This window comes from Mus pahari, chromosome 5 (assembly GCF_900095145.1).
Source record: "Mus pahari chromosome 5, PAHARI_EIJ_v1.1, whole genome shotgun sequence".
Lineage (NCBI taxonomy): Eukaryota > Metazoa > Chordata > Mammalia > Rodentia > Muridae > Mus > Mus pahari.
The window spans coordinates 157,240,897-157,264,066 of record NC_034594.1 but is presented as its reverse complement, the minus strand read 5'-3'; the positions used below and the strand labels follow the sequence as shown (position 1 = coordinate 157,264,066).

At 43.6% G+C, this 23,170-nt stretch overlaps 1 protein-coding gene and 1 non-coding gene across 4 annotated transcripts in view; both read right to left on the bottom strand.

Moving 5' to 3' along the window:
* Positions 1-23,170, bottom strand: part of Rab3gap2 (RAB3 GTPase activating non-catalytic protein subunit 2) — a 75,634-nt gene that overhangs the window by 28,313 nt on the left and 24,151 nt on the right. For all 3 annotated transcript variants that reach the window (XR_003843911.1, XM_021199409.2, XM_021199410.2), the window contains exons 3-18: positions 21,749-21,872; positions 20,545-20,626; positions 19,429-19,476; positions 19,275-19,350; positions 18,508-18,609; positions 16,012-16,111; positions 14,000-14,098; positions 9,292-9,440; positions 8,154-8,233; positions 7,975-8,064; positions 6,083-6,222; positions 4,970-5,186; positions 4,307-4,450; positions 3,991-4,073; positions 3,720-3,784; positions 482-572 (exon numbers count right to left, since the gene is read on the bottom strand). Coding sequence is in view for 2 of the 3 variants with exons in the window: in XM_021199409.2 (XP_021055068.1) it covers positions 482-572; positions 3,720-3,784; positions 3,991-4,073; positions 4,307-4,450; positions 4,970-5,186; positions 6,083-6,222; positions 7,975-8,064; positions 8,154-8,233; positions 9,292-9,440; positions 14,000-14,098; positions 16,012-16,111; positions 18,508-18,609; positions 19,275-19,350; positions 19,429-19,476; positions 20,545-20,626; positions 21,749-21,872 (1,690 nt within the window). In the remaining variant the exon portion in view is untranslated. The remainder of the gene's footprint in view (positions 1-481; positions 573-3,719; positions 3,785-3,990; positions 4,074-4,306; positions 4,451-4,969; positions 5,187-6,082; positions 6,223-7,974; positions 8,065-8,153; positions 8,234-9,291; positions 9,441-13,999; positions 14,099-16,011; positions 16,112-18,507; positions 18,610-19,274; positions 19,351-19,428; positions 19,477-20,544; positions 20,627-21,748; positions 21,873-23,170) is intronic.
* On the bottom strand, positions 11,736-11,867 carry LOC115064113. Its single transcript, XR_003843971.1, has one exon. It is a non-coding gene; the product is annotated as a small nucleolar RNA SNORA36 family (small nucleolar RNA).

Below are 23,170 nucleotides of genomic sequence, written 5' to 3'. Positions count from 1 at the left end.
TGTCCTGGAACTCACTTTGTAGACCAGGCTGGCCTCGAACTCAGAAATCCGCCTGCCTCTGCCTCCCAAGTGCTGGGATTAAAGGTGTGCGCCACCACACCTGGTGCCTGCCATCTTTCTGTCCCCCTTTTCCAATTGCTCCCTGTGCCTGGGGTGGAGTGGGCACAACGCAGATAGCATCTCTCTGTCTGCTTCTCGTCTTTCTGTACTGGCATCTTCCCTCACAACAGTGAGGCACACACAAAGACTATTCCTGGAGAAAGCTAGCACCTGAGTCAGTTCAGATCAAGTGCATGTTAGGTGGACAGCCTTTAAAGCCCCAACATAAGGGTATAGAGTAAGTGCCCTAGTTCATGTCTGTCTGCCGATCCCCTCTAGCTAACTGTCTGGCCGTCATCTCTACATTAATATAGCCTGATGGCATCATATGTCCCACAATGAGATATATAATATGAAGGGAAACCGTAACAGTATCTATTACCTTGGTTTTTTAAAGTGTCCATTAAAGTCTGAGTAACATTTCTAAGGCAGGAAAACGATAAACGGTCACTGGCCAAAATGCTTTCCAGAGCCTGGAAGAAACAGTGAACAATTCTAATGATTATGCAGCAACAACTTAGCTTTAGCTTTATACATACACCTGCATCTTTGCTATCCCACTTTCAATACACATAGCTGAGAATTCAAGTTACATTAAAAGTAGAATGTGACCGAGCCTATGTTAAGACAGAGTAACTAGTGGGCGGTTGCTCGGCCACAGAATGGCCACATGACATACCAAGGACACAGTTATTCTCCAACACAGTCTGAAGTGGCCTCTACGGAATGGATGACAAGCAGAGGTTACCAGCATGCCAGTTATGAAGCTGCTACCTCATCACCACTTGCTGCATGTGCACATGGTGGGCTGCTGCGACTGCCATGCTAGCTAGACACAGTACATGCTCCATCCTCCCTAATCTGGATGCTTAAACGTCTTCAATCACAGGCTCTAAAACACCAAATCACACCGGAGGCAGCGATGAGTCAGAACCAGTTAAAGTTCACATTTATCCTTTCATATTATCAGATTAAACTGGATTTTCACTGATGAGACAAGTAGTTTAAAACCCTAAGCCTACGTACGCTGCCTGTGGCAAGACACAGGACTCCCAGCACTCAGGAGGTAGAGGCAGGTTGATCTGTGAGTCCCACATATGTCAGCGCTACACAAAAATACCCTGTCTAGAAAGAAAGAAAGAAAGAAAGAAAGAAAGAAAGAAAGAAAGAAAGAAAGAAAGAAAGAAAGAAAGAGAGAGAGAGAGAGAGAGAGAGAAAGAGAGAAAGAGAGAAAGAGAGAAAGAGAGAAAGAGAGAAAGAGAGAAAGAGAGAAAGAGAGAAAGAGAGAAAGAAAAAAAGAAAGNAAAGAAAGAAAGAAAGAAAGAAAGAAAGAAAGAAAGAAAGAAAGAAAGAAAAAGAGAGAGAGAAAAGGAAGGAAGGAAGGAATATAATAAATCGATGTCTATATTTGAGAGGTCAAAATGACCAAAGATGGTGACTCACAAGACTACCCATCCTATAATGAGGCAACTATCTATAGCACAGAAAGGAAGTGACTAAACAGATCAAAACCCAGGGCAAGGGTAACCCCCCTCTGTCCTCCCAACATGGCAGACTGGTGGGCGAGTTCACTTTCTCTCCTCACTGGATTCAGTCTCTCAGGGTCTTCATTCTCTGCCTTTCCTCTGATGTTATGAGGCAATAGGAAGTTTCGACTTTTCTAGCATTTTAAATCAAACCCATGCTCGCATGTATGACTGGTGGTATGGTGAGGGGAGGAGGAAGAGAGTCCCTCATCAGACAGCTGTGCCCTGCACCATCCCAGCTCTGCTGGCCTGTGCTCACGGCGAGGGAGTGATGGCTGCCGCCTTCTCTACTTGACTCACTAAACTCTCTAGATGGTTGGTTACATTGCTGGCACAGTGCCATCTTCAATAACTGAGGTTTTTGTCCTGAGGAAGAGAAAGCCAATTAGCAGTCAGTGGAATGAAAAATTAGAGCAAAAATCAGAGACATTTTTGCTCTATAATAAAGCAGTAAAGTATTTTGTTTGTTTGCTTTCTTGAGGCAGGGTTTCTCTGTGTAGTCCTGGCTGTCTTGGAACTCAACTCTGTAGACTAGGGTGGTCTTGAACTCACAGAGATCTTTCTGCCTCTGCCTCCTGAGGGCTAAGATTAAAGGCATGTGCCATTACTACCTGGCTAATAAAGTATTTTTTAAAAATGGTTCCAACAGAAATCACTCCTCACCGGTTTCTCCCACATACATTGTGAAATAATAATATGCACACTGATCTTTGCCCTTGGTTCCTTGCTGACAGCTCTTATGGTTTCCAACAATAATTTCCTGAGTGTCAGGTGCTAAAGGATCTTTTGTTCTATTGACTGGTCTTGGCCCCAGCTCCTGGATCGGGGTTCTAAAATCCCTGTGGACAGAGAAACTGGGAGAATGTTCTGTTGTAACATTTCATGTTTGCCCCCAGATTCCCGATACAGAATTCCTGAGACCTCTGCAGCTTCACCGGAGAGAACACCAACACGTTCTGTTTCAGTAAGGCAGTCCCTCCCTGGCACAGGCACAAGATGGGGCTGGTTACCATGGCAACCAGCCAGGAGCTTAGAGAATTCTAATTTTTAGCTTCCAGGGAGGAACACTGAAGGGGTAAATTGACCAACAACAGTCAATGGTGCCACTGAGGTAATGAATCCTCCACAAACTCTTGCAGTGACAGTGGCCTTGTTATTTCGGATAGCTGGCACTTTGTAGCATGCAGACACTCCCGGAGAGACAGCGAGGCTGCACAGCAGTCTGCAGAAGCAGTGAGTGCCCTGTGTACCTAGCTGGTTGTCAATAGTCTTTAGTATCTGTTCCAACTTGTAAACAAAAAGAACTTCCCTGAGTCTGTGAGCTACCTGCCAAACAAAGGCAAAGGCTAGGTCAGAAGCATAACAGCCTACAGGTCGTGGCTGACATTTAAAAGTGGCAGAAGTGTCATGGGGCTGAGTTCTTCAGGTCAGTAAGGTCAAAACTGATCTGAATCTCAACAACGAGCCTGGCAATACTGTGCACTGTGGGGCCACGGTGCCCAGGACTCTCAGGACACGTGCAGCTTCATGTGTCATCAGCCAACACAGACACAAAACTCACGGCCTGGCAATCCCACCCTTGGGTGTAAGTTCAATGGAAACCTCATCATGTACCAGGAAACACATTGTGGATTAGCTGAAAAACTGGAAGCCACCTAAATGGTTAGACGGCAGGAGAGTGAATGTGAGCTATAGCACACACTAATGGGCTCCAGCTGCAGATCCACTCAGGGTGGGCACTTGAAGAAACACTAAGAACAAGTCACAGAACACAACAGACAACATGTCTCCAACTCTAAAAAACTGAAAACATCACGACGCTTCAGAGCAGCTACACAAATGCAATGTCAGCAAGAAACACAAAGGTCATTGGGGAGGAGATGGACTGGGACAGAGGAGGGGCAGCTGGCCTCCTCAGAGGTTCTGTGTGCATAAAGCACATGCAGTCACGTGTATAGTTAATACTACCTAAGCTTTTTTACAAAGAGAAACCACAGGTACTCACTCCTGCATGGGACTATGAAAATAAAACTTTTCCCAGAATTGAATGACATTGATTTCTTAGCAGGAAAATTCACTACTCCACACACTTACTTGTTTCTTGGTTGCAGGGTACTTAATATCAAGAATCAACTCCTTTATTTCGGTTTCAAATGAATCTAAAATGAGAAAATCAGACTGAATGTTCCGTTTATTCTAGAAAGATGTTTCTATGGAAGACAGCTAGCTGTCTGCCTCCTCTGCCATCCTAAAGGAGTCACGGCCCTCTGCCCTCACATCATCATTTTCTTGAGCAGTTACTGCTCTGATTCTTTGAGGCACTCACAGTGCAGCGCTGTCGCTCTGATTGAGGAGAGGCACCTACCCAGCCTGGGTGACTTTGATCTCAGCAGGGCTGCCAGTTTCTTCACTAAGTGCAGGTCCTTGGCTCTTTCACTCTTCTTATCACTAAAATAATAAACACGACTCATTATACAATGTGTGTCTGTTCCTCCTAATCCTGATGCAATCCAACCCCTCTTTTGTCTGTTTATATGTTTCCTACTTAATTTTAAAGGGATCATCTTGTGGTCAAACAAACCATCAAATGCTAAATATAAAACAAAGGAACAAAAGAGCCCGAGGTAGCGGACCAGGCAAACCATGCACAGCACAGTCGAGGCGCACACAGCAGCTCTTACCTCAGCGCTAAATGGAAAGGCACGTTCACCGCCTTCACACTTGCAGACACCGGGTCAACAAGACAGATCTGGTAAGTCTGAGGCTGCCAACTCTGACTTGTCACATTGTTTAAGCCCATGATTTTGTAGCCAGGATACAGCAGCCTACGGCAATCACACACCAGTGGATAAGATTATCAGCAGGAGGAGAAATCCTACAAGGTGCTCCAACCACAGCTACATCTTCATCAACCCAGGGGTACCCACCACCAAATAACCACTGATGCCAGGGAGCTAAGTGAGGTGGAGCTAACTCAGACAGAGAAGGTCTAGTTCAGAGGTTCTAGGAAACTGCATGAACACGATCAAAACCACAGTCTAACAGCAAATAAGGTGCATGCCTTGCTTTTCATCATCACTGGGAAACTCTGCAATTCTCCCTTTGGGGATCTTCACAATGTAATAAAAATGGCTTACAAATGGCTAGAGCAAGCTCACCTAAGTCAGTGGCCAACTGTGGTGTTCTCAGTATTAGTTCCTTGTTATGTAACACATGATCCTCAATTCTATGTCAGGCACTCACAGGGAAAACATGACAAACAGAGCATTCTGCAGTTCTCCAGGCCCTATCATCTACTGCTGCGTTCCTCTCGGGGACCAGCAGATGCCGGCCTTGCAGCTCACCTGCAGTGTTTACCCACGTTGAAAGCTCCCACTCTAGGTCCTTGCTGTGTGTTCCACACTTCCAGAATCCCCCTTCGTGGTGCGTAGATCACAAGGAACTGAGCTACCCGACTGGGCCCTTGAGTATTTCCAAAGGGGGAGAAATCCCCCTTTTCTGGCACTCGTTCATGGAGGTCCTCTACAATTTGAATCCATCCAACCTGTGCATCCCGATAGCCTTGCCGACAGAGAAAGGGAGCTGGTCAGTTTACTCATCTGGGTTCAACTGTGGGTCCTCAGGCACTACCGACTACTTAGGGGGAGGGAAGACAGAGAAGTACTTTATCTTATTATTAGTAGAGACCTTAAACAGAAAAGAGGAAAAATGTAATAAGCCATCACCAAAACATCAGATTTCAATATTTTACCATGTATATTTGCTTCAGATCACTCTTTTCTTTAAAAAGAAAATATGGCAGGCATCATCAAAGCTTCCCGAGTCTATCCCTGCCTCTGCTCCCAGTCCCTTCCTATTCTCTCTTTGAAAATTCGTTCCTTAAAGAGAAAAACAGATCTGGGGAGAGTACTAGCTTGGCTAGTTAAAATACAGTCAAGAGCGAAAGTGGCCTTCCTGCGAGTGAAGCTCCTGGGTGGCACAGGGAGTCACCAATAGCTGATGCCGCTCTGCTTGGGGTGGCCTTCTTATCACCAATACCTGTGGGAATCACAAGTGACCGAAGCAGCTGGAGAGCCCAGGCGGCAACGCCAGAGCAACAGTGGCCGCATACAGGGAGAGGCATGTGGGCATGGGATGGGTCAAGAACCCGACAGTGACGGAACTGACCAGAAGTGCAGCAGGAGGAGGCGGCGGCTGAGCTGCCTGTGGTGAGTAGGAGAGAGTCCAGAGGAAGCACATGCAAGGCCCTGGCGCAAAACCCAGCAGCACAAACAACAAACGCAAGCTAGCCGCACACAGAGCCAGTGCTTTAGTGGATGGTAACTGCTTGTCAGGGGTTACTGACTGGAGTTGAGAGAGGACTGAATGCTGTTACCAACCAGAAGCTGACGGATGAAGTCGCTCACTACTGAGGTAAAAAGTAAGGCAGCCTTTTCTCCATTTTAATAGGCAAGTACCTTTCCACATCCGTATTGCGATTCCTCGAGCTACGTCCAGTAAGATAACCCTGCCAAAATCATCTGTGACTGCTGCCAGGGTGTTACAAGGAGACAGGCATATGCTTTCTCCATGGCGTCGAGAATCCGGAAGTCCAAATCTGTCATTAAAAAAATAAACAAATAAAAGCTAAAATCACACTGAAAGCTAGAGATGTAGGATAATAAAATGCATATATAAAATAGACTGTGTCTATTTCTAAATGAAAAACTGTAAACTCTGCCTGAACTAATACTCCGTTATAGTTTATGTGTATAACATAAAACAGAAAAGTAGTATTCTCTCAGCACGACCCTGCCGTTTCTGGTTTTGAGTACGAGTCTTGTGACAGAAAACACCACAACCAACTGCACTGCAGGACACTGCTCCAGCACAGGCGCCTTCTGCTTCCGTTCCCCAGTGTATACTTGGTAGTGGCAAGCATACCTTGCTGACACTAATAAGTCTATCTGTGAGGGTTCACTCTCATGTCTGGAATGGTGAGGAACCATGAGAAATCCCTAAGACACTCAGAAGGCACACTCCTGGGGTGTCTCCAGATTAGATGAGGGCTCTGACCTTGAACAGATGAATCTTTTGACAGATCTATAATATGATGATATTATTGGGAGGTTGTGAAAAGGACACCTAATTGAAAGCTGTAGGTCACTGAGGAATGTCCCTGGAAGCCTTATGGAAGCCTCTGGACTTTTCCTGGGTCCCATCATTCTGGACTTAAGAGGCTAATGGCTCTGCCATGTGTTCCCACCGCTATGACAGTCTGCTCAAGAACACAGGACCAACTGACAACAGACCGAACCCTTTTAGAACTGTGAATCAAAATAAACTTTTCCAGCTTTAAGTTGTTTTTGTCAAATATTTTGACTTCAATAACACAAAAACAACTAACCTGCTGCCTAAAGCAAGAACTTTTCTTTTTCTAAAGAGTTTCTATGAATGAGCTACTGGCCAGTAACCAACTTATGTAAATTATCAGTGTGGCAGAGGTAAACAGGAAATGAAAAGGAAGATGCTCGCACAGAAGAAGGCCTTGACCTCCAGTGCTCAGACTCTGTCACGTGGGTGTGACACAAAGGCCATCTGACCAATTTCTGGTTGCTGAGTGAATTCAGAATTCAGGTGTGTTATAGCATGACGTAGGAGGAAAGGCCAGGACACAGGTCAATGGGGCAGTGCCTGGCCCACGTGAAGGGTCCCAGAACTGCCAAGAAGATCAGAGACTGGAGCCTCTGTTTAGAGAGTAATGAATCCAAACCTACAAAGCACAGGAACTGACTTTACTAATAGTTCATTAGTCTGTTTTCTCTAGGTGAACAGTGGTGGCGCACACCTTTAATCCTAGCACTTGGGAGGCAGAGGCAGGTGGATTTCTGAGTTCGAGGTCAGCCTGGTCTACAGAGTGAGTTCCCGGACAGCCAGGGCTATGCAGAGAAACCCTGTCTCAAAAAAACCCCCAAAAACCAAACAAACAAACAAAAAAACAAAAAGGAAAGAGGACTTAGAATATTACTTCCTTTACGGTGGTATTTTATATCAGGGAATGAGCAACAATTAAAAAGAAAGCCAAGCCAAAAGCAAGCCGTCTCTTCCAAAAAAGTAAAGTAACAACCAAAGGAGTTGCGCTCTTCAGACACACTGCTGTGTTCTCCAGTAAAACAGGAAGGCCATCCAAGCCGGCCTTCTGAGGACTCATCTCCTCAGGAACTCTAGTTCTAGATGAGAACACAACCCCACTTGAGAAAGTCTCCGCAAAGCCAGACTCACAGAATCAGAAAGCCAGCTGAGGGCTCCAGGTAAGCAGAACTGTAACAGGCTGCTCAGAGCACCTGAGAGAAAAGCATGGCAGACTTGCCTCACAGCTAGTGGGGTGGCCGGCTCCATCTTGGGCTTCTGTCTCTGGACAGTGTCTTCTTCATGTTTGCTTTTCCAACCAAGCCAGCCACTGAGGAGAGAGGACACAGGTGAATGCTAGCATCGAGGGTCAGGCACAATCAAGGCAGCTACAACTCAGATCAAGCTAAAACGCATTACCTGGCGGCACTGAAGAGGGCAGAAGTCAGCTTACTTGCAACAGCGAGCGCTACGTGAGACAACAGAGGCTGTGTGCTTCCCTGCAAAACAGACACACAGAGAAAACATAGATGACGCCTGCTTCTAGAGGAGCCTTACACAAAGATGCAGTTCCAAAGTCTGCAGCAGCAGTTCTTCCTCGAGTGTCTGCCTCAGTAGGAGCAACAATGTACAGTTAACTCGAGGATTGAAAAATGAACCCACAAGTTGCTCCTGTCAGTACTTTGGCCTCAGCAAGGAAAACTAACACACTGGGAAGCAAGAACTCCCCACTGCGCTCAGCTGCTGCTGGCCCATAACCAAGCTTTAAGGGCTCTCCCTTTAAACTGTAGCTCAGTGAAAACCAAGGCCAATAAGACAACGGCATTGTCTAGCTGTGCTGTGGACTTCCCAGCTGTACAAAACTGCCTCTTCTCACTTACTTTTTAGAAAAATGTATATTTGTATAAAAGGAAAAGAGAGCTCGGCCTGTCCACAGTAGGCTGTTTTTTAGTGAGAAGAGCTTCTGAGTGGACTCCTAACTTTTCTCTATTTTAGGAAAAGGTTTTCAAAGCCTCTATCAACTGTAATGGGCCACTTGTTCCATCCCACACTTCCTCATTTAGTTCAATCCCTGGAGGGCTGACATAATTAACAACTAGCAGTTGCACCAATATTTAAACAAAGCTCAGCTGCCAAAGAACTCAGGGCTTCAGAGACCACAATTTATTGTTTTTTTTCCTTGGGTGTTTTGTTACTGATACACACCACACACACACACACACACACACACACACACACACACGTACGGAGCAGGGAACAAAGCCTCAAGTAGCCCAGGCTAGCTTCAAACTTGCTAGGTAGTATGTGATCCTTCTGCCCCCATCTCTCCCAATGCTAGCACCGCAGGGATATACCACCACATCTCTTCTATGTTGCTGGAAATCAAACTCAGCTTTTTTTTTTTCTAAAGAAAAAATTCTTTAGTAGAAGTTTGTGATTCATTTTAGCTTCAGGTGAAACTTACAAATTTAATCTTTCTAAGGCTATGTTACTATATCTAATTTTTAGGCAAATTAGAGAGATAGTTAGACAGCTCTACTCATGATAAAGCTCATACCTCGAGAGCATAGAAGAAGCCAGTGAATGGACTGGAGCCCACAGTGATGTACTGAGACATGGCAGGCGGACTGTTTTTAATTGCTGCATTAAATCCACCTATATTGGAAGCAGTCTTCATTTGATCAAATGGTGACAGAGTCATAATACCTTAAAATTAAAAGAAAAAGAAGATAAAAACCAGTTAGAATACATTAAAAATGACTTCATTTAAACTAATATTTTGCTTGTGTTTTAAGATGCTACTTAGTTTTAAGTCAAAAGTAATTTGCAAAACTACAAATATCCATGTTAGAGCCCCAACCTGACCGGCAGGCGCAGCCTGTTCCCACCGCTATTACCCTTACCACTCTCTGCATTCACGTTGCTTTCACTGCTTCAACTCGCCGCCACCCCGCTATTTCTCCTCTGCTTATCAAACACTACTTGGGTTTCCTATCCATCTCCTCCCTCTCCTCCAGCTCAGACCCACGTTCCATTCGGGCCCTTCCAGAAGTCCTTGCACCAATCTTACTCCACATGCTCTCCAGAGGAAACCTTAACCTTAGAGCGCCCGAAGTTTCTGCTTTTGAAGAAACAGCTGTACACACAAGGCCCACCCCACTGCCCGAGTGCCTCCCCCAACTTGTGGTCCTTTGCGCTCCATATGCTAAACAAACTAGACTGTTTGGCATGGGTGTCCCAGTCGGATGTGGCTAGCCTGGTCTCTACAGCAGTACTAACTTCTTCTGATCTACACACTGCTCTATGTGGCTGGCTGCTACATCTAGGGAAGCACTGTCTCTTGTAACAAGCTGTAGAGCTACGCTTCAAGCACATAGGGTGAGACAGCTTACTGAGGGCCCTCTTCCCCTCTCATCCCACCAAAAGCCATTTCATAGTCACTCTTGTCATTAAGAATGATGTAAACCTTACTGGTGCCTGAGAAAACATTCACCTGTAATTGTATTTCCGTAGCTGAGGCTTTCCTGTTGGGGTTATAATCTTGTTGAAGGTATTCCCTAAATAAGTCCTTTCCATATTGTGAAGTATACTGGATATGAAGTACACTGTACCTAAATCTCCATAAAGTGAAGCTCATTGGACAACTCCCACATCTCCCTGTACCTATGAGGACCTCCTTGCCAGTGTGACAGGTGAATGGGGCCTGCACTGAGGGAAAGCTGAGTGGCTGGGGGCAAGGGCAGTGTTCCAGATAGGGGAACAGCAACCCAGTGTTTGCAGAAGGCTCCAGTGCTCTGAGGAGCCAGATCAGCACAACAGGATGCAGTGACAGGGACTAGGAGGCAAGGCCCACAAGCAGCAGAGCAGACAAAGGCCCAGAGTGTAACTAGGAGGAGAGGGAGCAGGCAAAGAGTGAGAAAAGAATGACACGTGTCAGGGGAGGAAAGCTACAACTGAATTTACATACAGCAAAAATGTTCAGACATGGATCTTAAATCACAAGTGGGGAGGGAGGGAGGAAGGGAGGAAGGGAGGAAGGGAGGAAGGGAGGAAGGGAGGAAGGGAGAAAGGGAGAGGGAGGGAAAGTGGATGGAGGGTGGGGGTGTGGGAGTGGGAGGGAGAGGGGAACCTGATCTAGTATTGGGTGAGGAAAAAGGACTAAAGCCCTGAGGACCAGCAGAAAGAATGGAAACAGGCAACCTTGGGAAATAGGAGGTTGGGGGAACCTTCCAAAACATAGGCCTAGCTGCCTTAGAAACCACAAATTCAAAATAAAATTTACCTTCCTTATCTTCAGGTCTGTCCCTTCTGTACATGTCTAACCTGGCTTCCTTCTTACTCCCCCTCTGTCAGCCACACTGACTGCCCTTGTTTCCAAGTCCTCTTTGAGGTCTTTGGGGGTCCTCAGGCTGACAGTTTGGCTTCTGCTGAGGATGCTCTGACTACAAAGCTTCCCACAGTCGGCTGGTCCCTCCTCACCCTTCCTGTGTCAGTCCAGCTGGTTCTCTGGAGAGGCCTGTCCTCAGCATCTGTCTTCACTTCCTTTACTCTAGAGCAGCAGTTCTCAACCTCCCTCACACTATGATCCTTTAATACAGTTCCTCATGTCACAGTTGTAAGATTATTTTCATTGCTACTTCATAACTGCCTTTTTGCTACTGTTATGAATTGCAATGTAAATATCTGATGTGTAAGATATCCGCTATGTGACCCCTGTGAAAGGTCTGTTCCACTCCATGTTAGAATTTATGCTCAGTTAAACTCTCTGCTGACTTCCTCCATGCTGCCTACTGGTGTTTTGGCAGCACCACATCTATTCATTTAGTTCCTGTTTATCTTTATCAGCAGAATACAAGTTTTCTCAGGGCGGTGTCTGGAATGTCGTGTTCCCAGCACTAACACTATTCCCTAAGTAATAGGTATTTATTTATTGAATGAGTTAATTAAGACCTTTATGTAAAGATGTAGATAAAATGAAGTTATTGTGCTGTTCTTGTTTCCATGTGTAGGCTGGGGAGTAAATGAATAGAATAATGTTTTCTATCCAATCATTTTCCCCAGCCAGCTTTAATGTTCCAAAGTCTAATTAGCAGAGCAGGGAGGGGACCCTGGGCTGAACTCAACACTTTGGAAATCATATGTTGACATTTCTCTTAGCAGAAAACTGAAGACAGACGGAAGTGTTTACCGATAGAGTATCCCACGCATTACATATACAATACATAGAGTACTCTACACAAGAATGGTATCCAGGACTATGCAGACAGAATCAGCAGGCCTATGTGCCAGACACCTTCTGCCAGCCAGCGCTCCACATAACTCTTGCCTTCCCTAGAGCAGGCTTTCGACAGTTCCTGCTGACTTCTGGCTGAATTCAGACAATAGGAGTTCCATCAGGAGACCAGAGAGAGAAAGGGCTCCTTCCCCAAGCTGGCTGTCCCTGAGGAAGAGTCATCTTACTCCCAGGCACCTGTTCCATCATGACTTGTGAGTGTGAAGATGGCTCCCTGCCTGTAACTCTTCAGGCTTGGCTGTGGTTAACAGCCTGGCTGTTAAGAAGTCTGGCATATGGACATTGCTGGTGCTTACACAAGAGCAAGTCCGTATAGCATCTCTGTAAACAAACCTGTCAAGCATCCTCTGTCCGTCTTTTGTCCTCCATTAGGATAGAGGCTGACAAATGTCCCCTTAGTAGACCTGATATGAAAGGAGTTGGTATTATAGTACTATTTATAGGAACATGCCTTCCCACACGACAATATGCATATAACTTATGCACTTATACACAAACCAGGAGCTAAACACCAATGATGAGGACCTCTGTATAGAAGGAAAGTTTTTGTTGTTCTTTTTTCTATGTATTTATATACTGTTCTATTTGTTTGCTTTGTTTTGTTTTGTTTTTTGAGACAGGGTTTTTCTGTGTAGCCTTAGCTGCCCTGGAACTCACTTGTAAACCAGGCTGGCTTCTAACTTATAGAGATCCACCTGCCCCTGCCCCTGCTTCCCAATTGCTGGGATAACAGGCATGCATGTAACACTAGTGTCCAGCCATTGTTCAAATTCTTAGCATATATTACAACAATGGAAAATATTTTAAAATAGTATATCTCTTTCTATTTTCACATTTTCCACCTTAATTCAGACGCCCATTACTTCTCACTAAGATTAGTACAGTCTCTTTCTTAGTGTTTTCTTTCGTTCTTTGTTTAAAATTTGAGATGGAGTATGGCCGCATTGCTCATTCTGGCCTGGAATTTGCTATATTCCTACAAGAGCTGGAATTACAAGCACGCACAAACATATCCATCTTCTCCTAATAGCGGCCATTAAGACCACCAGAGACTGTTCCCAGTCTCTGAGCTGTCTTCAGATGGTTTCTTCTAACGGGCAATGTGAGGGCACTACTGCTGAGGAGTCGGTGGTTCTTGACTCGGCGGAGCCAGTCCATTCTTGTGTAAGTGCATGAGGCCTTCAAGGCTAGGTCCCTGTCTGTGTCCCTGGCCCTCACCCCAGGCCAGTGTATGTGTTGGCTAGAGAGCTTGTTCTTTTCCTGTCAGATTCAGTCAAGTTGCTCAGTGCTGGGCCTTTGTCTCCCCCCCCCCCAGCCTACTACAGTTGCTCTACTCTTCTGTGGATCTTTCAACTAGCCGCGCACTTCTGGACAAGCCAGGACTTTGCATCCCTTTGTTTCTGCTTTAGTTTTTTTTCTTTTCTTTCTTTCCTTTATATAATATATATAATTATATTTAATACATCGAGAGAGAGAGAGAGACAGACAGACAGACAGACAGACAGAGACAGAGACAGAGGAGTGTGAGAGTCAGACAGTTATAGTTCTATAATGCAGTCTGGCTTCAAACTCCCAGTCCTCCTCCTGCCTGGCCTCCCATGTCCTTAGAAGACAGTTATGTATCACCATGCCCAGTCTTTGATATCTATATTCTTGAACTAACATAATGATCCCTCAAATACTCTCATAGGAAGAAACCTGCTTTATTTATTTTCTGTTGGTCCACAAGGTACATTTTACAAGACTGATCTGTAAGGTCATTACAAGAACCAGAATGTCATAGACAGATGACATCAAAACCGATATTCTATCTTAAAGACATAAGCGTCACTGAGAATAACCAGAACTGACTTCCCGGTGTCTCACTAAAGGCAGTGGATTTCTTTTTCACATAAGAATTAATGTCAATTTATTAGATGTTTCAATAAAAAAGTATAAGAATAAAAATAAAGATAGAACTAGCAATGCTTACCAATACTAGCGTGATCGATGATGGTGTCAATATCTTGAAGACCCCATTTCTTATAAGCTAACGGTGGTGGCTGAATGTTCTCATTGCCTGATGCCGCAGCTGTCAAAAAGATCAGACAATCCAAACAATTACAATGGATAGAATGACATTTGATCAAAGACATCTAATTTATAATTTACTGTCCTGAAACGCCAACTAATAATAAAGCACAGTAATAAAAAAGGAATAAGATGAGGTTTATTCATGCCACGGCAATGCACACAAAAACACAACTGCCAAAAAACCCTTGTAGCTGGTCCCAAGTGAGCAGCAGGCTTCGCCTGTGGCAGACAAACTTGCATAAGCCTGTAAGCCTTCAGCTGTCCAACCAAACACAGAGTCCAAGACCATAAAAGAAGCAACTTCTCCCAACAGCAAACTTCAACATTGCCTGAGAGCATTGGCTTCCAGCTGGTTTTGTAAACCAATGCGTTTAGAGAGGCCTGAGATACCTATTGATCCACTTGACCGATATGACGTGGCAAATAGGCCAGACTTTGTTATATTCTTATAGACATAAGAATATACATTTTAATCTTATACAAATAAATGGGGATTGTGGTTCCATAAAAAAGGCCAACAATACCATTGGCAGACTTGTCTTAATTACTTCTTCCTAGTTTATTATTAGAAATCTTATCGACAAAAAAATGGTCATTTTCTTTTGGTAAACATATAAATGGTTAATTAATTAATTAATTTATTTATTTGGAATAGCACAGGGTCACATACCACAGTCTATCATCTTCCTTGGACCCCCAAAATAGTGATTTTCTTTTGGTAAACATATAAATGGTTATTTAATTTATTTATTTATTTGGAATAGCACAGGGTCACATACCACAGTCTATCTTCTTCCTTGGACCCCCAAAATGGTGATTATCTCACCAATCTGAAAATAATGAAGCCATAATGGGCTAAATTTAAACAGTTTAAAAGATAATGAAAATAGGAATAAAAATTGAAAGTACACTGATGTAAGGAAAAATGTATAGACGACTGAAAAGAACCATAAAACTGAGACTTGAGAATTTCCCCATCACAACCTGCTAAAAGACAACCTGTCCACTGGGGAAACACTGCAGCCATATGAAGGCTTACTTCCCCTCCACAAGGAACTGCTTGTTTTGCACCTTATGTAAATTTAGACTTAGAATTTTGTCCTTATTGTTGCTAAGCAGCAAACATATCCTATGGAAGCTGTTCTCAAGAGGCTGGCAAGATGGCTCCACCAGGACCCCACACATCAGCAGGACCTGGGTCCAGAACCCCAGCAGCCATGTAAAAACCACAGTGTGGTACCTACAATGAGCCCTATAGCCCTGCTGGTAGGGGATGGAGACGGGCAGATCCTTGAACCAGTGAGCTCCAGTCTCAGTGATGGACCTGTCTTGCAAGAATGAATGAATGAGTGAATGAATGAATGAATGAATGAAGTAGCAAGTGAAGAGTGCTGAGGCAATACCCTTGCTGCTAACACTAGTCTCTGCACATACTCCACCATCACAATGTGGCTTCATGATTGTGATTATCCACGCAGCATAATAATGAAGTCCTCATACATGCAACTTAAGACTTCCAGCATCTCTTCATTGACAAGTGTTTCCAATAAAGAGGCCAAGCTGAGCTGCCGGGCCCTCTCTCTCCTGAGAGAAAATGTGTTAGCACACACTGGTGCCTCTATTCTCAGTGAGTGGAGGTGATGGAGCCAGAGGATCCTAGTGCACGGATCCCATAGCTTCTCTCCTAGGGAGAGGTTTGCTGGCTGCATCAAATCCTCGCCCAGCCGAGCTATGTTGCTGAGTGACCTGAAGAGAGCCTGCTGCTCTCGGGCTGCCACATCCACTTACAATACCTCAACAGCAGAGGCTCTGGCTCCTGCTTATAGAGTCCACCCTGCAGGAGGCACATCGCTTGTTTGAGGAATAAAACTTGCATCACCAGAACTTGCACACTTCTTGCCAAAAAATTACCTTTTGCTACTTGGTTTCGACAAGCTCGAAGAGACTGAAAGAGACTAAATCCATCAATAGTCACAATGGCAGCTGGATATAAGATGCTTAGTTCTTCATTCTGGAGGGGAATAAAGAAAAAAAACCTTTTCTTAAACAGATACAACAAACATCTTCCTTTTTAAAAACACCGAGAATCGTATTTAGTTAAACGCTATAGTAAACTCTGAAACAGAACTATCTAAAAAAAAAAAAAAAAATCAGCAAAAGGAAGTAGGAGCTAACTTCAGAACACTTTCTGGTCAAAGACTTGACTTCCTCTCAAATACAGCTTTTAAATGTACTAGGAAATGGTTTCAGGATAATAGTGAAAATAATAAAAATGTTGTTTCAGTTCATAAGAAATACCCATTATAAAGATGTAAGTCAAGTGTTAAAAACAGAAGCTGACCAAATGTAGTGGTACATGCCCATAGAGACAGGAATCTCTGTGAGTTCTAGGCCAGCCTAGTTTTAGGACAGCCAGGACCACATAAGAGAGACTCAGTGTGAAAACAAAACAGAACAACAGCAAAAAACAAACAAAACACTTCAACACCTCACAGACACTCACTTGAAACCAGAGGCCTGTCCCAATACTCATTCTCAAATAAATTCATATATGTATGCATAAGTCTATCATACATGATATATATATATATATNNNCACANATANACANANANNTNNACACACACACACACACACANANATATATATATATATATATATATANANAGAGAGAGAGAGAGAGAGAGAAAGAGAGAGTCCCTAGTAACCAGTGCCGTAGCCATATTTCATCTATCTATCTATCTATCTATAAATGTGTACACCTTTGGTCTATATCATAGTATTGAGTGTGATGCCCCTAATCAATGCTATAGTAATGAATTAGCTAACTAATTAAGACGGTTACATCCCTGAGGACTCAGTCCAAGCCTTGTACACTAGGCAGGCATTTTGTCAGCTGAGCTTCAGCTCAATCCTATTTTTTCCATTTTAGTAAGCACAGAGATAAGATTTAATTTTTTTTTTTTTTTTGTCACAATCTCCTGCCTCAGTAATTTTTAAAAATCCAACTTCAAGCAGGACAAGATGATCACAATACTAGGGAGAGGACTGTGGATTCCAGAACAGGACAAGCCACACAAAGAAATCCCAAACCCCAAACAACAAACAGACCCCACAGCTACCCTCCCTGAGTCCAGTCCCTCCCAGCTCTGGCCTGTGGCTGCACCGCCTCCTTCTCTCAGAGCCTCTCGAGCCCTCTGCATCAATTGAGGATTTTTAGTTAATGCAAACTTTGTGTGCTCTGCTCATCAGCCAGTCTCTCTGTTTTCTAATACGTTTCTCTGTTACCATGTACAAAGTCTGACACTTTAAATCTCCCTCCACTTTTTTCCTAACTACTTCTCTTTTCCCACTGACCAGTTAAATTGCATGCCCATTATCCAAGGCTCACAGCAAATCTCACCCCATGGGATTTCCTCTTCTTCAAGAGAGTCATAGCTCACCCTTTCTCTAATCGGGCAGCTTATTTTGACTAAATGATTGATTAGTTATATTACTGAGTAATTCACTCTTAGATGCTGACAGACAAAATCTAGTTTCTTGTACTACATTTCTTTTTCTATAACTTCTATAAATCTATCATGGAATTTAGGTCCATTTATTCATATGGTATATACCTGTATGTACCTACAACCTCTTTAGGTTCATAGATTTGAGTGCTTGGTCACCAGGGAGCGACACCATTAGGAGGTGTAGAACTCAGAGTAGGTATGGCATTGTTGGAGAAATTGTGTCACTTGGTGTGTGGGTGGTGTTGTTTCAAATGTTCAAGCTAGACCCAGTGTCTCTTGATCTTCCTGCTGATTTGGATATAGAACACTTAGCTACCTCTCCAACACCATGTCTTCCTGCATGTCACCACACTACCCACTATGGCAATAATGGACTAAACCTCCCAAACTGTAAGCCAGCCCCGAGGTAAATGTTTTCCTTTATAAGAGTTGCCATGGTGTTGGTGTCTCTACACAGCTACAGAACACCAACTAAGATGATCATCCTAATACAATACTGCACTTATAAAACAGGAAGACTGGTATTCAATTTAGCTACCAATTATCTCCTGAGAATATGCCAGCTCAGCTAACTGTGCCATAAAACAAATCTCTTAATTTTCCAGCAAAAGAGCAAAGGAAATTGCTTCAAAACAATGACATTGTTTCTTTCTTCCTCACTGATTTTATATATATGGATATTTTATCTGCATGAATGTCTGTGTATCACAAGTGCCTAGTGACTGTGGAGGGCAGAACAGTCCTGGAACAGAAGTCACAGATGGCTTTGAGTCACCATGTGTGTTCTGGGGAATGAACCTGGGTCCTCTACAAGAGCATCCAGTGCTCTAACTGCTGAGCCCCCTTCTCCTGCCACTTGACACTGTTATAAGGTAAAGAGCATACATCTTACATTACCTGCTCGGTCACTCCAGGGTGTCTTGGGATTTCATAGGTCCTACATTTAAGCTGAAGCACTTTGTCCTCATTCAGAAGTTGTGCAAGCAAAAGCACTCCACTCTAGAAACAAGCACAGCGGGCCTTGTTGGCTTCCTCCTCAGTGCCACTCCCCTAAGGTCTCCCAAGGACGCCGGGTCCTCTCTTCTCACAGTGTCCAGCCTCTCTTCTGTTTCTTCTACAGACAGTTCCCCACTTTTCCTGTCCTTGTCCCATAAGTAAGTGCTTCTCAACCTGTGGGTCCCGACCCCTTTGAGGGTTGGATGCCCTTTCATAGGGGCAGCCCAAGACCATCAAAGAACATATTCCCATTGCTTCATGACAGTAGAAAACATTCAGATAGGAAGTAGCAACTGCATTAGGAAAGCTGAGAACCACTGCTGAAGAGTCAGCTACAGGCATATAGAGCAGAAGATGGCTTAGTCAGCCATTGTTGGGAAGAGAGGCCCCTTGGTCTTACAAATTTTATATGCCCCATACAGGGGAATGCCAGGGGACATTTGGGATAGCATTTGAAATGTAAATGAAGAAAATATCTAATAAAATAATTTTAAAAAATTATAACAACAACAACAACAAAAAGAGTCAGCTACATATCTCTAGGCATTCATAGTAAGGCTACCTTCTTAGATTCCCGCCTGCATTCCTGGTAGTGAAGTCATAAGACAGTATGATGGATGCACAGCCCTACAGTCAGCTAGCTGTCTGCTACTGGAAACCCAACTCACCTCAGTGTAGAACCTCACATAACCAGATGTAAAGCCCACCACAATGCAGGTCCAGTCAGGGCGCCCAGTGGAACTCCTGTCACAGATAAAAGTGATGATATTGTAATGTCCCAGCCATCAAAGCAGAAGAAACAGAAGCCTATCGCATCCTTACCTCTTCTGACTTGCCAGTGGGATGCACAGGGCACTGGTTACATACTCCCTACAGACAGAACAAAAGCAAAATCGTGAGCTTAGTCACTGTGCTTAGCAATAACATGGAGAGGGAGGAGGACAGGGGGTGGGGGAAGGCAGTCTTACTACACAGCACTGGCTGGCCTGGCACTCAAGACATAGACTAGAGTGGCCTGGAACGCAGGAGAAATTCATCTACCTTTGCTTTCTGAGTGCTGGGGATTAAAGGTGTGTACCACCATACCTAGATTAATTAATTCTCTATAATTTAATGTTAAGAGGCAGTAGGTACAAAATGACATCCTGTGTGTAGTGGTTGGTTTTGTGTGTCAACTTGACACGAGCTGGAGTTATCACAGAGAAAGGAGCCTCCCTTGAGGAAATGCCTCCATGAGATCCAGCTGTAAAGCATTTTCTCAATTAGTGATCAAGGGAGGAGGGCCCATTGTGGGTGGTACCATCCCTGGGCTGGTAGTCCTGGGTTCTATAAGAAAGCAGGCTGAGCAAGCCAGGGGAAGCAATCCAGTAAGCAGCACCACTCCATGGCCTCTGCCTCAGCTCTTGCCTCCAAGTTCCTGCCCTGTGTAAGTTCCTGTCCTGACTTCCTTTGGTGATGAACAGTAATGTGGAAGTGTAAGCTGAATATACCCTTTCCTCCCCAGCTTATTTCTTGGTCATGGTGTTTCGTTGCAGCAGTAGAAACCCTGACTAAAACACTGTGGACCATTTTTATTTGATTTTCCTTGTCTCTCAGGTGATCTGACACCCTGACCTCTGAGGATACTAGACACAGACTTGTGCTGATACACACATATAGGCAAAACATTAAAACACATAAAATTAAATAAATCTTAAAACATACTTTTCTTATTAGTTTGTAAAAAAAAAAAATCATAAGCGCAATAAAACAATATCTGCTAACCAAATAATTCAAATAATTCTCTACAACCAGTAAAGTTGCAATGGAGACACATACACACACTCATACACACACACTCACACACAAGTTTATAAACAATGAAATAGATGCATTTACAAACAAATCCAGTTCATACATTTGACACACAAAGAAACAAACAAGTGAGCTCGCACCTACCCTTCCTCCGCACTTACGGAGCCACTCCAACCAACAGCAAACTGCATTTCTTCCTTCCCTTTATCACTGTGTTTCCATTTTGCTGGAAAAAATAATAAAAGATAAAATAAGACCAGCAAACTTACTTATAGATTTTTATCTTTTCACTTTGAAAAGTTGGATATAAAATTGTAGATATAAAACTCTGCAGAAACTGACTTGACATTTATTATAGGTAATACATGTTTTAATTTGCAAAAGCATTTTATAAGACTGTCTGGTCTTCCAGCCTATAGTCTCTCCTTCCTCCAGTTTGACCCTCAACTTACTACTCTATTCAGAGTTTCTGCAGAATAAAGTTACCAATGCTCATGGACCATCTTATCGACTTTACTTATAAGACTACTTTTATTTTTAAATGGCAGGGGAAGGTTTTATATTAGATTTATGCCATGAGAACGAATTTTCTCTGTAAGACTACCCACAAACATTTTATATATAATCTTATTTTGTTCTAGGAGGTCTTTCACAATCTGTGTATTTACAAATCTCAATATTTAATCTTCAACAAAAACATATGAACTAAAAACTTAGGAGCCAAGTGAAACTTTACAGTACTGTGAGTTTTCAAGCTGCACTAGCCCCCTTCCCACTGTTATAAGGGGCCAGCTCCAGCCCTTTTCAGTACTGAGTATCCCTTGCAAGAATTAGGTGATGGTCAGCACTGTCTTGCAAGTGTCACATGACAGCTAAAGAAGTGGCAACACAGAAGAAACACCAAGTACTCTGGGTCTAAGGAGCCGGCTCAGACCATAAACTAAAGGCCAGGTCTAAGGAGCCGGCTCAGACCATAAACTAAAGGCCAGGCGCTTCAGTGCCAGGGAGGCAGAGACAGAGAGCCCCAGGGTTCACTGGGCAGCCAGTTTCAGCTCCAGGCTCAGCAAGAGACCCTGGCCCATAAGCTAGAGTGAAAAGCAGCCAACAGAAGAAACCACCTAACATCAACCTTTGGCCTCTACACACACGCACAGGCACCTGCACATACATGTGTACACACAAACATACACATACCCCAAAAGGGAAATATTCCATTTATAGTAAATGTAGTATGTAAAATATAGAACCACCATGTAATATAGAACAGGAATACCACTGTTTCCGAGTCAACTTTCTGTTTTAATCTCTGCATTAGAACTGAGGCAGCAGAAGAATAGAGGGTACTTACGCACTAGGAATGCGGCCTTCTGCTCCCGAGCTATAACCATAAGGTCACTGGTTGGAGATAAAGATAAAACACATTCTTGAAGCCAGGAACTTTTTTGTGTTTTAGAAGTATTTCCTTCTTCTTCCTATGCATAAAAATGCAATTACTATAAATGCACCAACTTTAAAGAGCACTGTAATTGTGCCTGCCTGTCTTGGTTAAAGGGAGAGGAAAAAATACTCTCAATTCTTCCACACCAAAATATATCAATAACAGCCACCAAACAAAATACTACTATGAACTCATTTGTTCTGAAAACTAACACAAAACCTTTACATACAAATAACACAGCATTAGTGGAATGTCACACAAATACCACTCTCCAGTAGTAACTCAGTACTAGGAACTTCACTGGGCATTAAAAAGGTCGTTAGAAAATCTCTCAGGAGAGGCCCTTGGTCCTGTGAAGGTTCTATGCCTCAATATAGAGGAGTGCCAGGACCATGAAGTGGGAGTGGGTGGGTTGGGGAGCAGTGGGAGTGGGAGGGGGTAGAGGATAGGGGATTTTCAGAGGAGAAACTAGGAAAGGGGATAAGATTTGAAATGTAAAGAAAGAAAATATCTAATAAAAAAGAAAGAAAGAAAGAAAGAAAGAAAGAAAGAAAGAAAGAAAGAAAGAAAGAAAGAAAGAGGGAGGGAGGGAGGGAGAGAGAGAGAGAGAGAGAGAGAGAGAGAGAGAGAGAGAGAGAGAGAGAGAGAAATTAATCCCAATGGTGCCAAAAGGGGAAAAAAAAAAACAAAACAAGAAAGAAAAATCTCTCAGGTCAGGTCAGTAAGAGAGCTGGGCAAGCAAAGGTGCCGCCTGCCACCAAGCCTTAAGACCTGAGTTCACTCTCCAGAACTGACGTGTTAGAAGGAGAAAAGAGACTCCTCCTTTGACCACACACACACACACACACACACACACACACACACACACACAGAGAGAGAGAGAGAGAGAACACTACTCTGAAGACAAGCAGTGAAATAAATTAGTGTCTGTTACTTCCTGTGATTATGCCGCACATACAAGCAAATATAGCCACTGTCCTTCCCTCCTTTCTCTTGTGAGATGCACATATAATAGATGCATACTTTCTTCATGCCACAAGAAATTTCTTTATTCTTTTTGATAGTACTTCATAGTACTCTGTCAAAAGGACACTTAAAATATGGGCTACAGAAAGCGTTTGGATTCCCTCTAAGGCCTGCAGTCTCTGGCATGCTTCCCTTCATGCTAGGAATAAGAACATGGAGCCTGAGCTCAGAAGGCTTCATATTCTTGAAAACAGGAAGGCATTATTCCTGGCAAAATTTATATTTTAGTCAAGCTCCTTTTACATGGAGTTCTCTGTCTACTTTACTCTCTTAGAAAACATATTTTTATACAGAAAAAACCAGAAG